The sequence below is a fragment of the Macaca thibetana genome, chromosome 12 (genome assembly GCF_024542745.1).
Source record: "Macaca thibetana thibetana isolate TM-01 chromosome 12, ASM2454274v1, whole genome shotgun sequence".
NCBI classification, from domain to species: Eukaryota; Metazoa; Chordata; class Mammalia; order Primates; family Cercopithecidae; genus Macaca; species Macaca thibetana.
The window spans coordinates 13,036,898-13,054,425 of record NC_065589.1 but is presented as its reverse complement, the minus strand read 5'-3'; the positions used below and the strand labels follow the sequence as shown (position 1 = coordinate 13,054,425).

Sequence of the window (17,528 nt, the reverse complement as noted above, 5' to 3'; positions counted from 1 at the left end):
AATGTAAAAATGTACACGATAGAACGTTCTCACCTCCACTTGATCCCATTTCATTTCTACAACTTTCTGCCCTGTTTTCGGCTGCCAGGTAGGCAATGTCACGGTTGCCTGAGAGTGCGGCAGGATTTTGTCAGGCTCCTGAGTAGCGGGGACAGGCTGAAGCTGTCTGGGTGCCATGGATTCGGTCCAGCCAGTGGCTGGGAGACTGGGAAGTGCCTGTTCACAGTTGGGACCTTCATAGCCTTCATTGCAAATGCAGAGGTAGCCATCGCTGCTGCTGCTGCTGCTGCTGCTGCTGCTGCTGCTGCTGCTGCTGCTGCTGCTACAGTTGCCATGGTGACAAGGGTTGCTGGCACAAGGATCTGCAACAAGCTGAAATGAGACCATAAATGGGTCAATTATTCCCTCATAAGAAAAGTGGTGCCATCACTGGGAAATTAGCTCTGTGTCTCAGAGCGACTGCTCTAATGGAAACGCTGTTCCTGTGGAATATACGTCTTAACTACTTGTGCTGTTGCAGGGGGATGTTCACCAAGGTCATCCCAACATTAACCTTACCACAAATAAGAGGCACCCAGCAAGAAAATACAAAGCGGAGAGCAGCCTCCTCGAAACCCAGAATGCCCAATAATGTTGATTTCAGGAACCAATTATTTAGAGGAATTTTCTAGGGCAAAAATAGTTAAAACTCATTAGGAAGATACCAACTTTGACATTTTCAGCTGCGAAATGATATTAGGAATCTAAATTGGAATCTCCTTTTCCACGTTCTGCACCTTTGCAAGGTTTCCTCATGAGAAAAGACTGCCCACTTTATCTGCCCTGCAGATGCGCTTACCTGTATCTCTTAGTTTCCTAACTGGTCAACACTACTTTTTAAGGTGATACTGTACTATTTAATTAAAGACTTCCAAAATGATCAGTTTGCATGACAGTTGCTGGCTAGAAGAGACTGTGGTGGGGACTTAAGCAGAATTTTATGAAATTTTTTATCTCATTATTTTGGAGGGTGATTACAGAGAACTGTGACCCCATCCCTCGCCAGATATGGAAGATGAGAACTCAGTTATATGTGTTTAAATTATGTTCGAGGTCTGGGGAAAGTGTTTATCTGAGAGTCCTTCGCTGTTGACCTCTGAATGGCCATTTGTTGGTAGTCGGACACACGCTACAAAACGATGTGAAAAAACCACCTGCTCCTCTTGAGATAGCGCAAGGGTTCAGTCATGTTCTCAGCACCGATTCAATTATGATTTGTTTCTGTGATAAAGAGAAAATCAGATCTCTAGCTGATATACCCCTGGCTGCTCAGGGCTGACTGCAAAATAGAATTCCGTACAGAATAAACGTCAGAGAAATGGGACCCTCACTCTCCTGTTAAAGTGAGTTCACACACTTCAACATACATGGAGAGAACTCTGCATGGCAAATCGGCTACTCGTTCTGCTAATCATTCCCATCAAGCAACTTCCAACAGACTCCTTAAGGAATATTAAGGGATTTGGGCTTGAATCAAATGAAGCTTCAAAAATACCACATTAATTCTATGCTCTCACTTGGCAATTCCTTCACAGAAGCTCAGATCAGAGTCAATGGATTTGTGTCTGAAGAGAATATTTCAACTGTCAATAATTAATTTACAGTATTTACAATCTATCAACTCAAAGTAAAATCCAAACTCCTTCTTCGGCAGACAAAGCTCTTTTTGGTCAGGCCCCTTCTTCTCCTCCCACAAACCTTCCTCCTCCCTTGTAGCCTCCCGTCCTTACCTTGTCTCTCTCCCTGGACTATACCAAGTTGATTGCCACCTCAGGCCCTTTGCACCTGCTGGACCCCCTGCCTGGAACACTTTTTCTCCAGACGTTGCATGGCTTCTCTTCCTCATTTCATTCCATCCTCTACTCAAATGCTCCTTCTAGCAGAAGCCTTCCCTCACTGTGAAATCTAAAGTAGTCTCTTCTTTACCCCTCTCCTGCAAAAATGTGAGCTGCATGAATTCAGAGATTTTATCTACTGTGTTCACTGCTCTATTCCCAGCCTGTCCAGGAACATAGGCTATATGATGGGACTTTTTAAAAAATTGTTGGAAAAAGTAGACACGATAGATTGATCAACATTTGGAAGGCAACACGTGAAAAGGGAGGAATGTGAACTTCTTGTTTAGTCACGATGTTGTTATCTTGTTTCTGATTTATTTTTAGGAAGGCCTTGTGGAATGGCTGTCACCTCAAGAATTATGCAACCAGAAGAATTTTATTCACTTGAACAAAGGAGACATTCAAAGCCATGTTTCTGAAATCAACTTTTAAAACATCTGAGGTTGATGTAGTCACAAATAAGAATTTCAATACATGCATTATAAAGGCAGAAATACATTTAAACCACAAGGGATCAATGCAAAACTTAATTCTGAAAGTCCAAACCTCCATTGTGCAGCTTAGAGAATGACATTACTAAGGCAAGGACCACCTATCTGGTGGCCTGAGAGGCCTCACAGCTTCAGCTCCATTGCCACAGCCCACAGCTGACAACTACCAGTCCTCAGAGAGGCAGGGGCCTCCTCAGAAGGAGAGCCAAGCACAGCAGAAGTCCACATTCCTTCAGAGAAATCAGTCAAGCACATGTACGCACCCTTCCCACGGTAACAGGCACGACACCTACCCTCCCCAAGAGAGCCGTTTAGAGTTTTCAAAGAACATAGAGTAGCTTCTCTTCACACCAACATTGAAATGGAGAAGGATTTTCTGAACCCGTATCACTTCGAGAAAAAGAAGAGCAGAGGGCCGGGTGCGGTGGCTCGCGCCTGTAATCCCAGCACTTTGAGAGGCCAAGGCAAGCGGATCACGAGGTGAGGAGTTCAAGACCAGCCCGGCCAACATGGCAAAGCCTCATCTCTACTCAAAATACAAAACTTAGCCGGGCGTGGTGGTGGACACCTGTAATCCTAGCTACTAGAAAGGCTAAGGCGGGAGAATCACTTGAACCTGGGAAGCGGAGGTTGCAGTAAGCCAAGATTGTGCCACTGCACTCCAGCCTGGGCAACAGAACAAGACTTCACCTCAAAAAAAAAAAAAAAAGAACAGGCAGAGGAGTTGAATGACCTCTCACAGCTACCATACTAGCAGACCATGTCTTCTGATTTTCAGCCAAGAGTTCTTTCCATAACATAGCACCACAACTTTGATATCATCTTATTATCACGCTAAAAAAAAATTCCTGTAGAGAAGGCAGAAGATAAGGGTTATATTTTTGTAAGCAACAGAAAACAAGTAGGTATTAAATGTAGGCCAATTAAGATTACCTGAATGCTTTTTTTAGAAAAATGTATGATAATGGTAATACTCAATGAACACTGATTGGGGACTTACTATGACAAGAACTGTACCAGGTCTGGGTATAAAATGCTGTTTAAAAAATTAAAAAAAAAAAAAAAACCCTAAATCTGTCCCTAGGGAGTTTACATCTAGTAACCTAGTACAAGCACTAAACGTTTACAACTAGTAACCTAGTACAAGCACTAAAAGCACCGAGTCCTACCTGCTATTCACAATACTTATGTGTGCGCCTGCCATTCTGTTAGGCATTTTACATTTCTTATTTTAGTTCATCCTTACTACAAATCTTTTGGTAAGTACATTTGTATATTTATTATTCTAATTTTATAGTTGAGGTTTAGCAATGTTACGCAAATGACTTCTACCCAGAATAAAAGCCAAAGTATTCACTAATTTTTTTTTTTTTTTTTTTTTTTTGAGATGGATTTTCACTCTTGTTGCCCAGGCTGGAGTGCAATAGTGCCATCTTGGCTCACTGCAACCTCTGCCTCCCAGGTTCAAGCAATTCACCTGCCTCAGCCTCCCAAGTAACTGGGATTACAGGCACCCACCACCACACCCGCCTAATTTTTGTATTTTTATTAGAGATGAGGTTTCACCATGTTGACCAAGTTCGTCTCAAACTCCTCACCTCAGGTGATCCACCTGCCTTGGCCTCCCAAACTGCTGGGATTATAGACGTGAGCCACCATGTCCAGCCTGTATGCACCAAGTTTTACAAGCCCTCTGTGATGTGCCTGCCCCATTCTCCCTGACCTCACCTCCCGCCCCTGACCTCCCTCACTGGCTCCACACACACTGGCTTGCTCACTGCTCCTCCTATGCTCCAGGCACTCTCCTGTCCCAGGACCTTTGCACCGGTTGTCCCCTCTGCCTGGAATGCCCTGGCTTCTCAAGACTGCTCCTGAGCCACCTTTGAGTCTTTGCTCCAATGCCATCCTCTGATGAGGACCCTATTTAACAGAGCAAGGTCTCTAGCCTCTGACAATGTCAACTCCTCTTTTTTTTTTTTTCAATTTTTATTTTAGATTCACTGGGTACATGTGCTGGTTTGCTGCCTGGGTATATTGTGTGATGCTGGTGTTTGACTCCTTTCCTTGCTTTATTTTTTCTAAAATATCCATCATCTTCTCACATAAATTTTAAATTATTTAATACATTCGTTTTTTTCTTCCGCCACTAGAATGTAGGCTTTTTGAGGTCCAATTTCTGTTTTCAGTTTAATTTACTTATGTATCCACAGCCCTAGAACAGTGCCCAGCACATGGGAGCTGCTGGATAAACATTTACTAAATGAATGAATGAGCGAGTGAATGGATGTGAATGATGTTATATACAAGCAGCTGCCAGAGCCTGTGAAGTGTACTGCCTTGTTAAATGCAATCAGGATTCTCAAAGGCCCAGTCTCAGATCTTGAGAACATAAGTCAAAGGGGAGCCTGAAATGTCCCACTGTGGTGTTTTAAAGTAATTAAATAACTTTAAGTCTTCTTTCAAAGGAGTAAAAGCTCTGTCAACCTGAGAGGTAAGACAGAACCAGCACAACCTAGCTGCAGCCTTGATGAGGGCAGGAAGAGTACAGACCCACTTCACAAGTGGCTTTCAACACAGTGAGCCAAGCCACCTTTCTCTGGTCCTCAGGGACCATCTCTGTGAGCTACTTTGTGAAGCTATTCACCCCAGTGGGAAGTGTCAGAGGTGCTGGTTGATGGAGCTGGGTGGCAAAGGGCAGGTCTCGTGGCAATGCTCAATTTGCTACGTCCAGGAGTCAGTCCCATCAGGTAAAGGGATAAAGAGCCAGAAAGAAAATATGATGAGAATCAATAATACCCTAAGTGCTGTTGTCTGAGCTTCATAGATGAGAGGAATGCACAAATAGCATGTGGGCTGAAGAATGAATGACTGACACGGAAGGCCAGGAGAAACACTCTTAGTGAAGAAGAGACGACAAAAGCTAAAAATTAAACAGTCAGTAAAATAAATTTCTACAGGGATTCAAAGCAGTGGATAATGTGATGGAGTGTGCATGCACACACATGTACACACACATGCACAAGCACACATATACATGCACACACATGCACAAGCACACAGACACACACATGCATGCACACACATGCACATGCACGCACACATACATGCACACACACATATATGCACACACACAGGGTACAAGGCAGAGAATTAAATGCATTGCAGGGTCATTGGGCCCTTTTTAAAAATAATTTTATCCCAATGCTACTTCCTTGGCGTGTATATTAGTTGTTTCATTAACAATGGCAGCTTTCTGCCATTATTTTCTCTAACACTTCAGACTAGTTTTATTTTTTGGGAAAGCTGTTTCAACTCATAACAGCATATATGAGATAAGGTGCAATCATTAACTTTTAAGCAAATCATAAATATTTATCATAAGTCCTATGCTTCTGTATACAGACAATATTTTTTTAAGTTTGTATTTGTATTTTTTCTCATTAAGGAAAAGGTCCTGTTGCAGAGGTCGCTTCTGGTCTTGCATCCCATTAAATCTGAACTATGAGCAGGTAATAACCAAACTGCCAAAATGCATAATGAGGCAAAATATCAGAATTAATAGACCTAACTTCGGGAATGCATAAAATGTAATACATTATATTTTCCGAGCTATAATTTCTAGATTCTAATGATGGGGAAAAAATGATTAAGCCTTTGTAATACCAGCTATAATAAAGAGGAAAGAGAAAGCCCATGGGTTAATGGGCTTCTGCTTACAGTGAACCAGCAGGCCCATTTATTAAACGCTGTATGCTTGCTGCATCACATCAATTCATCTGCTTACGCCATATTTTTTCACATCATAGAACTAACCTGAAACTATTTTCCACATTTTATTTTAGACTTTTCAGCCGTGTCAAATAATGTCCACCCTAACCAAGAGCAGCTCGGGGGGAATGGACTGAGTAAAACGGGAGGCCAGACCTGAGCAAGGGTGCCAGCCTCTCCTAGGACTTGTGATTCAAAGGCAGTAGCAGTGTGACGCTTTAGCCATGGCCTGTTTTTCTTCCTTAAACTCTCTCCACCCATGTTTCTGGCAATTCCCATGTCCTCTGCAGCAGACAAACGGAAGGATGAAATGTCAACTTTAAAAGGCATGAAAGAGGCCCATTGATAGGGTCATTAGACATAGTAAGTCAAGCTAATAGGGTTGCTTTGAAGTGTGGACACCTGCATCAGCATTACCTGGATGATGGTGGGGCCTGGGGAGATGCCCAGGTAACTAACTTCCCTTCCATACCAGTTTAGAAAATGTATGGGTTTCAGCCCTGCCTCTTCTGTACTTTTACAGAAAACTCAATATGGCCAATCAGCAATTCATGCAACATTTATCAAGCACCTATGATGTGCCAGGCAGGATGCCCATAAGAGGGGTCAGGAAGATGAATAAAGCCTTATCTGGCCCTTGAAAAGCTCACAGTCCAATCGAAGAGTCAGAGACGTTAACGTGGACTTGCCCTGAGCAGTCAGCTCGTCAATTGCATGCCCTGCTGGTATGCATGTCAGCTATTAGGATCCTTTGTTTGATTGAGGTTACCCACCCCAACACCTTTATATTAAACTACCTTACATTTTTTAATGCTGAGGGAGAGAATGGATTTGATCATAGCAAATAGGAAATGAGATCATGAGCAGGTGTTGGGACCAGCCTCTTTTAGAATGACAGTGGCAGCTTTCAGCAAAACAAAGAGAGCAATTCTGGATGTCTCCACCAGGAAGAGCTGGTCTGGGAGTTTTCCAATGGGAAATGGGAGCCAGCTGAGCAAGCATTGCCCTGGTGTTGGCCCTGTTCTTGACAGGTGGGTGGGACAAGTTGCTCACCTGCTCTGGACACACACTCCTTGTGCATTAAGGGAGGAGCTGGGGTCGCATCTCGAAAGGCCTCCTCCAGGTTGAAGACTTAGGATTCTATTGACGGCCACTAAGCTTGCATTGGCAGTTTTCAGAAGGTCCAGGGAAGAACCGAGCCAACCAGAGGTCAGCCCCTCCCTCACTTATACCCATGCTAAGTGGGCAAAGGCATCCAGGGGGAATGGGAGGGTGCTTGAGGAAACCAAATGCGACAAAGCCCCAGAGGAGAACTTACAAATTCTGGGCAGTGGGTAGGGGACATTATATGACCTAGCACCACGCTGGCCACAGAGGGGACACAGGGGACTCGTGATACTTATAGAGGAGTGGAGAAGAAGACAGAGGCAAGGAAGTGAAAGAAGAGGGGGAATTTGTGTATGGTGTTAAGAAGGAAGTAAAACTGACTATTATGTTAGTAATTTGTCTGAGTAGCAGTCAATTTTAAAAGTTTTAATACAGATTTTAATAGAGATGTTAGTATTACAGGAGGAGGGTGTGTCTTACCAAAAAAAAAACAGGCTGGACACGGTGGCTCATGCCTGTAATCCCAGCACTTTGGGAGGCTGAGGCAGGCGGATCATGAGGTCAGGAGATCGAGACCATCCTGGCGAACATGGTGAAACTCCGTCTCTACTAAAAATACAAAAAATTAGCCGGGCGTGGTGGCGGGCGCCTGTAGTCCCAGCTACTCAGGAGGCTGAGGCAGGAAAATGGTATGAACCCAGGAAGTGGAGCTTGCAGTGAGCCAAGATCGCACCACTGCACTCCAGCCTGGGTGACAGAGTGAGACTCCGTCTCAAAAAAAATAAAAAATAAAAAATAAAATAAGTAAAATAAAGAAATAGCCTTAAAGCAGGTTTTCTCAACTGTGGTGCTTTTGACACCTTGAACTGGATAACTTTTTGTCATGGGGGACTCCCCTGTATGTTGTAAGATGTTTAGCAGCATCCTGCATCCTTCCTTACTAGATGCCAATAGAATCCCTCCTTCCAAGTTATGCCAACCAAAACCATTGCTAACATCCCCTGGGGAAAGATCATCTCTGATTGAGACCACTGCCTTAGGGGAACAGTGCATTTCACACCATCAAAATTATTTTTAAACCATAAAACTCCATGAATAAATTTAAAAGGCAACACTATCATGAAGGAAGAAATGCACAACATACTATAAAGGACTAAATCCCTGATTATAGAAAGAATTTTTAGGATCAATACAAGATAAATGCCTCAATAAAAAGGGCAAAGAAATAAACAAGCAATCTACAAAATAAGCAATCTACAGAATCATGCCATTTTATATAATCTTAAACACAAATAAAATGTTATATATTTCTTTGTATGTATATTTACTGGAGGATGGAAAGGAGGGAGTGAGGAAAATAGAAAAGGAAAGAATGAAGGAGGGAAGCAGATAACTAGAATGGGCCGTTGTTTTAGTGATTTGTCTAAGCAGCAGAATCAATCAGGGAACTTTTAAAACACAGATTCCCCAGCTCCAGGCCGCTCATCAGAAACTCTAAAGGTGAAGCCTAGAAACCTGTATCTTTCAGCATTTCCCACATGATTCTGAGGTACCTGGTCCCAAAACCAAAATTTAGAAATTGTTAATACAAACTAGAAGTTGGCAAATTACAACCACAGGCCAAATCCAGTTTGTTTTTGTAAATAAAGCTTTATTGGAATGCAACCACAGCCACCTGTTTATGTGTTGACTGCTTTTGCAACACACCAGCAGTTGAGTAGTGACAACTGAGAGCACCTGGCCCACAAAGCCTATAGGATATTTGTTATCTGTCCCTTTAGTTTGCCAATCCCTGATCTAGACAGTACAGACTTTGGGGTTCACAAAAGAAGGAAAACAGGTAGATGGGGTCACCTGGAAAGACTTCAAAAAAGAAAACTATCTTGAACAGCGCCCTACAAGTTTGATAGCAATAACATCTATTTTCTCCCCCCATGCAACTCCCTAACTGGACTGGTGGGCACCAAGTGATTAAATAACAGAAGGACCTTTGGCAAAACAACTTAAAGGACCAGACATTCTTTTAGTCATAATTATGTGCAGGAAGGTTGCAGAATAAATCTTGGTACTATGAAAAGAATGCACATCTTGATAGTCCACCTTGAAGCAAGAACACAATGAATGAACACAAGAACACAATCATACCCCCACCTTTCCTTCACTAGAAGAAATATGGAAATTCTCCCTCAACCTTTCCATCCATCAGCTGAACTAAATGGAGATGAATGATGAGCAACCTATGCCAAGGCTAAATATAGAACTAGGTGGACCCATAGAAGACAGTGGGTGGGGAAAGGTCACACAGACTAATGGGATATTGAAATAGCAGGAGAGTGTCCGTGTCTGCCAATTGGAGAGACTAAAACAAAGATGACTCCAGAATTTAGAGCTTAGGGTTACTGGAGAAACGAGAATGAACAATTGCCACCCTGAGGTACCGCGATATGGGAGAGAAAGACTGGGGTTCCAGTCTCATTTGCAGGTGATTTTGGACTAGGCAAGAAAGCTTCCTGGGGCTCAGCACCCTCAACTGTAAAAGGAAAGGATGGGACTAGAATGTTCTAAAGGCCTTTAAGTTCTTAATATTGTGTTTCTATGTCTGAAATAGGAATTGCACTGGTTGTAAATGTCATCTTCCTTCTGAAACACAAATGAACAATGTTGGGGTCCAACTATCACAGTATTTTTGTCTCAAAATGAAATTTTTCCCACCTTCTTTAATAAGGATTTCAACTATATTCCAACACCAACTGCTTACTCACTGGGAATAAAGATGTAAAAAAAAAATCACTATAGTGCTTATGCCAGTGGTAGACTCAGCCAAGAAATGCATCCCAAGACATTTTCTCCAAATCCAAATAATAAAAATGCTCATTCATTTTACTGAATCAAGAACTATATGTCTTAGTGAAATACACATTCCATGTTTTGATATGTCTTTACTTCTGTCTTAGAAACTCTACATCAATTCAAAAAATTATTCCAAGATTAATTTGGTCAGTCCAGTATTCCCCTCAATTCTGAGTCAGTTTTCTTGAAACCAGCTTGTCCTGATTTTTGTATGTGAGTTGAGTCACATTTGTAAGTAGGCTAAAAGGAAATTATAAGCAGAATTGAAACATGTGGCTATAAAATGAATCCATTAAAAATAAACCCTTACTTATTGTTTCCCTACTTTTTCATGCTCTCTTTAAAACATACTGCATTTGGAAATTACCTTGAAATCTCAATACTTTTGCTTTACTCTGATCAACACATAGTGATAAGTCATAGTGATGAATCTCTAAGCTCTGCTCAGCTGCAGATATATCAAGAATTAAATGAATTGTTCTTCAAAAACCTGATCTGCCCTTTGTCCCTTGGTTTCCATATTTAACTAAGTCCTAAGAGATAGCACTCGGCCGGGCGCGGTGGCTCAAGCCTGTAATCCCAGCACTTTGGGAGGCCGAGACGGGCGGATCACGAGGTCAGGAGATCGAGACCATCCTGGCTAACACAGTGAAACCCCGTCTCTACTAAAAATACAAAAACTTAGCCGGGCGAGGTGGCAGGCGCCTGTAGTCCCAGCTACTCGGGAGGCTGAGGCAGGAGAATGGCGTAAACCCGGGAGGCGGAGCTTGCAGTGAGCTGAGATCCGGCCACTGCACTCCAGCCTGGGTGACAGAGCGAGACTCCGTCTCAAAAAAAAAAAAAAAAAAAAAAAAAAAAAAGAGATAGCACTCAACTGCACTTACTGACATAGGCACACCAGCCTCAAATGAAATGCTATTTTTTTTTTTACTTTTAGTCATTCAAAGTCCAGTTTCTTGAATCAAAAACTTGCAGAACAATTCCAGTGCATACATTTTTGTTTCGCCTCTCATCAGAGACACTCATACATCCTATCAAACTCTTTTTTACAAAACAACAATTCCATCAATACAAGAAATATGTCGACTTCTGCCTCCTTTGTACGCAGGAAAAGAAGTCTGCAGGCAAACTGGGAACTAAACTTCCTGTGAAGATTGTATGATCATCTCAACCACTGCAGAAAAAACACTTATTGAATTTAACATCTAGGTAGAGTGAAGACTTTTAGCAAACTAAGAATAGAAGGAAACTTCTTTTATCCGATAAAGAGTGTCTACAAAAAACCTTGAGCAAATATAATACTTACTGGTGAAAGGGAGAACAGTTTCTCTCTGAAATTGAGAAGAAAGCAAGGATGTTTGCTAATACCACTTCCATTGAACACTGCACTAAATGTCCTACACGGTGCAATGAGGCAAAAAGAAAAAGAAAGTATAAGGATCTAATAAGAAAATAAGCTGTCAATTTACAGACTATATGATTATTTATGCAGATGAATTATTAAAATATGGAACTTCGGCAAGTTTGCTGCATGCAAGGTCAAAATTTACCAAAAAATAAAAATATTTTGCATCTCCATGTATCAGCAGCAAACTAAAGATAATTTTCTCAAAGGGGCTATTTATAATAGATGAAAAAAATTAAATTCCTGGTAATAAATCAAATTTTAAAAGTGCATGATCTCAACAAACAGAATTGTAAAGGGGGAATATTCTAGTCATGAATTAGAAAACTCGATATTAGAAAGACTCAAATTTTTCTTAAAGTAACCTACAAGATTCAATGCTGCTGCAACAGAAATCACAACAGTTGTGTGCTTCTGTAAAATGGCCCACGATAGCACAGACAGGCTTGAATAAGAACAATGTGGGAGGGCTTGCTCTATTAGAAAGCAGGAATTTTAAAGCTATAGTAATTAGGATAGCATGATATTGGCAGAAAGATGAACAAATAGACCAATGGAACAGAGAGACAAGAAACAGAAAGGATCACGCAGGGACACCTGACTTCTAGAATAGAGTCTTTTCAATAAACTGATATCCAATGAGAAAAAAAAAAATGAAGATTTTTTTCTCTCTCAAGCCATATACAAAAATAAACTCCAATTGGATTGTAGATCCAACTGAAAGATAAAAAATTAAGCTTCAAAAAGATAATAGAAGAGAATATCTGTGTAACCTTATAGTAAACAAATATGTAATAAACAGAACACAAAGAGCACTAACTGTAAGAATATTAATGAGCTGGATGACAACAGTTATAGTATACTGATAAAATATACTACACAGCCATGAAAAAAGAAAGAACTATAGCCTTATACAACAAGTAGAACGAATTCCCCCAAACACAGTGCTTTTTCCACTTGTGTAAAGATTGTAAACAGCAAAAGTGACCCATGCTGGAAGTCAGAAGAGTGATTAACTTTGGGGAGCTGGGAGAGGTGGAGACGAGGAAGCTGCTGGAGGGCAACATGGTCAACCTTGATCTGAGTGGTGGTTACACAGGTGTTCATTTTATGATAATACATTGAGCTGTACATATTTTGGGGGGCACTTTTCTGCATATATTTTGTGCTTTGCAATTTTTGAAAACTGTCTTTAAAACACCTACCATGTACACATATCTGACATACTCTCTGTTCCTTGATTGTCATATTTAACAAAGATGATGAAACTAACTTGCTTCTACCCAGAAGTAACCATAAGGTTCCTTCCTGACTTTCCTCCCAGGCAAGAATGGCACACAGATTCCAGAGCGACTCTCCCTCCAGCACAGTGACCACATGAAGCCACAGGGACCAGGAGAGCCAGCAGAAGCCAAAAGCCAGCAGCCTCTGTGCCCCTCTAATGAGTTTGACCTTCCTCCTAGAAGACACAGAAAGCCAATGAAACATGCCAACCAGGGGTGGAAACTCAAGTCGGAGCAGCACTTTGAAAAGAAATTTTCACTTTTGTTGGGGACCCCAAATGTTTTAAATGTTCTCATTTCTTTATTTTTTAAATAGGACAAACGACATGCTCTTTATTTTTAAAGAATAAATAAAGAACAAATGACACCAACGTGGGGTAGCAGGAAGTTGGAAAACCAGGCACGTAGTAGGCTCTCAAAAAATATTTCTTGTCTGAAACAAAGAAGAGACCCCACTGCTTTCTAGATCATTCTTTGTTCAGAACATTCCCTACCAGGAAGAGCGTTCTTCTGTATCTGCTAGGCTCGGTGGCCTGGGATCCTTAAGAGAAGTCAGAGAAATCTAGGAGTGTCTGTGAAACCAGGTGCAAGAGCAGAAAAATCAGGGTCACCTTGTTTAGTAAAAGTGGGGGGGAGGCTTTGGGTTGAGCCGTCAAGTGCCAAGAGTTCTCGTGTACCTGCCTGGCCTCTTGACTGCTTTGATGTGTGTGTTTCTCTCTGCAGGCACACAAAATTCCCTCGGCTCTCTTTTCAGTTTTCTAACCTTACTTGGAAACAGCTGCTCTAATTTCAATACCCATCTGCTCCCGGGAATAGGACAAAAATCAGTGGCTCTGCAGATAAATCTAAAGTCTTCGGGTATCCAACCTCATTTATCTGGAGATAAGCCTTCTATAAACAGCAGGCTTCATATAGACAGCTACACTAAGAAAAACACTAAAAAGGAAAATGAGTAAAACCTCAAGCCACCAAAAGAGCAGGGGGCCCTAGATATCCAGGATCAATTGTTTTGAAATCAACAAGAGCCAAAGACCTCCAAACTGCACGTGTGTTCAGATTGTCTCATTGCAAGATTGAAAAGAGGATCTTTGATTGTCTAGCAAATCTGCTCAAAGGCCAGGGTTGTTTTATTTTTTTTTTTTTCCATGAGGAAGCTGAGAGGACCTTTGTAGGTATGAAAGACAAAAGAAAAAAGTAATAACAGAACAAAAAACAGGGCTGAAAGTGGAAGAGGTCATCCGTAAAAGCCTTACCAGCTAGAAACAGTCATGGATTGTGAAGCAGAGAAACAAGGATGGTCACAACAGAGACCCGAGGCTCTGCAGCCTAGGAGTTCAGACAGGAAGCAAAGGGATGAGAGCAGAAACCCACCACCACCTTAATTTTGCAGCTCTGTGGACATGGACAGCTATACAGGGAAGCAGAAGAAACCTGTATAATTATATCTAATGAAGCAGTATGGCAAAGGTACCGTAGCTTTGAAGACACTCTACAATACTGATCATTCCAGTTACCTCTTTAAATGCAAATATTTAGCATTTCCAATTAGGGCATAAAATTAGTAGGCTAGAAGAACCCACTGGGAAAACTGTCAGAAAAGTATAGCCATATAGAATTAATGGCTTTTCAAGCAAACAATTTTTGAGCACAGAGGATCCTCTGACCTGTTTTAGAATGTTGATGAAATCAATCCCATTTAATAATGCTTTCCATGTTGAACTATGTGAATTGTTAGTATATAAAGATTATAGACACCATACCAGCCTGGGCAACAGAGCGAAACCCCCTCTACAAAAACAAATGCAAAAACTAGCTGGGCATGGTGGCACGCACCTGTAATCCCAGCTACTTGAGGGGCTGAGGAGGGATGATTGCTTGAACCTGGGAGGCGGAGGTTGCAGTGAGCCAAGATAGCGCCACTGCACTCCAGCCTGGGTGACGAAGCAAGACCCCGCCTCAAAAAAAAAAAAAAAAAGATCATAGACACGTGACTTATCTTGCATATGCAAATGCCATAGGCGTTCATACAACAAAAACTTCGATGGAAAATTTCACTATTCAGGATTTTAATTGAACTGATGGCCAGGCCCTTCTCCAGTGAAAAAAAATATTAGATAAAATTAAAAATGCTTTGATTCGGAGGTAAGCTTTAAAAAGGGATGGAAGAAAGGGGGGATCCTCAAGTTTCAGGAATGATAAGAAAATTCACAACCAGAGAATCAGCATATGATGACACTGCATTGACCACACAGCCTACAGAGTTGGAAGTAAGACCTACAGTTCTGGGAACTGGGGTTCTAAAAATCACATGGGAGTGTTCCAGCTCTTTCAGAATCTGTCTAGCAGGCGTTCTGGTTTTTACAGGAAGGCCCCCCCTCCCACACACACACACAGACACTCAAATGGGGATGGGAAATGGGGCCTTGAGCACAGGAAAGGAGAGGCAACTATAACGACCCCACACATGAAGCCTCTTAGAGCCTCATGTCTGTTTAGAGAGGGCAGAAGGGACACTAGATAAATCTACCAGCAGGCCTGGGGTAACAGCAGAAAAACTGACATCTTTACAGTCTTTGGATTAAAAAAAACAAATCCCATGAATAATTAAAACCTCCCATATGAATGTCCCCTGTGATTAACAACACCTCCTTCATGTGGACATCCTAAACCAAAAATTCACATTAAAAACGTGTTTAGAGCCAGGGACAGTGGCTCACATCTCTAATCCCAGCACTTTGGGAGGCCAAGGCAGGCAGATCACTGGAGGTCAAGAGTTCAAGACCAGCCTGACCAACATGGTGAAACCCTGTCTTGACTAAAACTGCAAAAATTAACCGGGCGTGGTGGTGTGCTCCTGTAATTCCAGCTACTCGGGAGGCTGAGGCAGGAGAATCACTTGAACCCACAAGGTGGAAGTTGCAGTGAGCCAAGATGGTGCCATTGGCACCCCATACTGGGCAACAAGAGCGAAACTCCATTTCAAACAACAGCAACAACAAAATGTGTTTAGGATCAGTACAGGAGTGGAGTGACACTTTTCACAATACAGGACACATGGGACTCACACACATGCATGTGTACACACAGACTCATCATAATCAGCGCACAGTAAAAATTACAAACCATACAAGGAAAGAAGCCACCATCAGCACTTGGAACTGTGGATAAGGGTCAACAAAACCTTTTCCACTCCTGCATGAATATGTATTTACGCATTTTAAGATGAAATAAGATGCTTAAAAGAAAACCAAAACTGTACTATAATTCCTCACAACTTCTTTAATTAACTGACCTGATTAACTGTCCTGATACCTTTGTTAAGAAGACTTCTACTAAAGATATTAATAGCTAAGATTTCTGAGTGCTTATGCTATATCTGGCATGGTTCTTGACGTGCTCCCTATATTAATCCACTTTATCTTCACTATCACCCTGTGAGGCAGGTACTGTTATCTGCATATTATCTCTCAGGCTCAGAAACTAACTTGCTCACGGTCCCTCAGCTAGTCACATAATGAGAATACTAACCCAGGTAGAACAGCACAACTCCAATCAAAATCCCATGCTTCTTTTTTGTTTTCTGACTTATCAAATTGATCCAAAACACAAATGAGAGATGAAAGGACCAAATATTTTCAAGATAATTTGAAGAAGAATAAAGACACATGACTTTATTCCCCCCAGAAATAAAAATTTATTATAAATCTATAACTACATTGAACAATGTTTCAGATGAGAGAGCAGAGATTTGCCATGTAGAGAAACTTCGAATATAACAGGGAAAGCATTAAAAATTAGTGTAGGAAGGATGGGCGCGATAGCTCACGCCTGTAACCCCAGCGCTTTGGAGGGCCGAGGGGGTCGAATCAGGAGTTCAAGACCAGCCTGGCCAACATGATGAAACCCCACCTCTACTAAAAATACAAAATTAGCCAGGCATGGTGGTACATGTATGCAATCCCAGCTACTCGGGAGGCTGAGGCACGAGAATTGCTTGAACCCGGGAGGCAGAGGTTGCAGTGAGCCAAGGTCATACCACTCCACTGCAGCCTGGGTGACAGAGCGAAACTCTGTCTCAAAAAAAAAAAAAAAAAAATTAGTGTAGGAAAGTTCAACTTTTTAGTAAGTGATACTTGAATAATTGCTAATTGCTGACCCCGGGACTAACATAAATATCTAACTTATACCATACATCCACACACACAATGAATTCCAGATGGATTTTGTATGACAATGTTACAAATACAACCTCAAAGCTTTTAAATCAGGAGTTGACAAATTGCAGCTCACAGACCAAATGTGGCCCATCGCCTGATCTTAATAAATCAAGTTTTACTGGAGTACGGTCACACCCGTCAGCATGTCCATGGTCCAGAGCTGCTTCCCCACAGTTGAGTAGCTGCAACAGACAAGTGGCCCACAATGCCTAAACTATTTATTCTCTGGCCCTTTGCTCAAAGTTTGCTGATTCCTGCTTTAGATGAAAATATAGGACAATATCTTGATGACATCAAGATAGAAAATAATCTCTTGAATAAGACTCATAAAAGGTGAATAAATTAAATTGCATGAAAATTTAAATGAATGAACTAGAGCTATGTCTGAAAGCCACCGACACATCGCAGAAACACTGTAGTGAGTGGAAAAAAGTAAGTCGTGAAAGGATCCTGCAGTATCACACGTGGTCTACGCGCATTTTATGCCTATGTTGCAAAAATATTTTAAAAGACAGAAGCTTACAACCCAA

The 17,528-nt window shown here is 41.6% G+C and overlaps 2 protein-coding genes and 1 non-coding gene across 4 annotated transcripts in view; 2 read left to right on the top strand and 1 right to left on the bottom strand.

Moving 5' to 3' along the window:
* Positions 1-17,528, top strand: part of FBXO36 (F-box protein 36) — a 451,851-nt gene that overhangs the window by 20,220 nt on the left and 414,103 nt on the right. The gene's annotated exons all lie outside the window — the stretch shown is intronic.
* The window catches only part of DNER (delta/notch like EGF repeat containing), a 363,829-nt gene that overhangs the window by 231,679 nt on the left and 114,622 nt on the right, over positions 1-17,528 (bottom strand). For both annotated transcript variants that reach the window (XM_050751101.1, XM_050751102.1), the window contains exon 2: positions 34-372. In XM_050751101.1, the coding sequence (XP_050607058.1) occupies positions 34-372 (339 nt within the window). The remainder of the gene's footprint in view (positions 1-33; positions 373-17,528) is intronic.
* On the top strand, positions 15,094-15,155 carry LOC126933257 (U7 small nuclear RNA). Its single transcript, XR_007718497.1, has one exon. It is a non-coding gene; the product is annotated as a U7 small nuclear RNA (small nuclear RNA).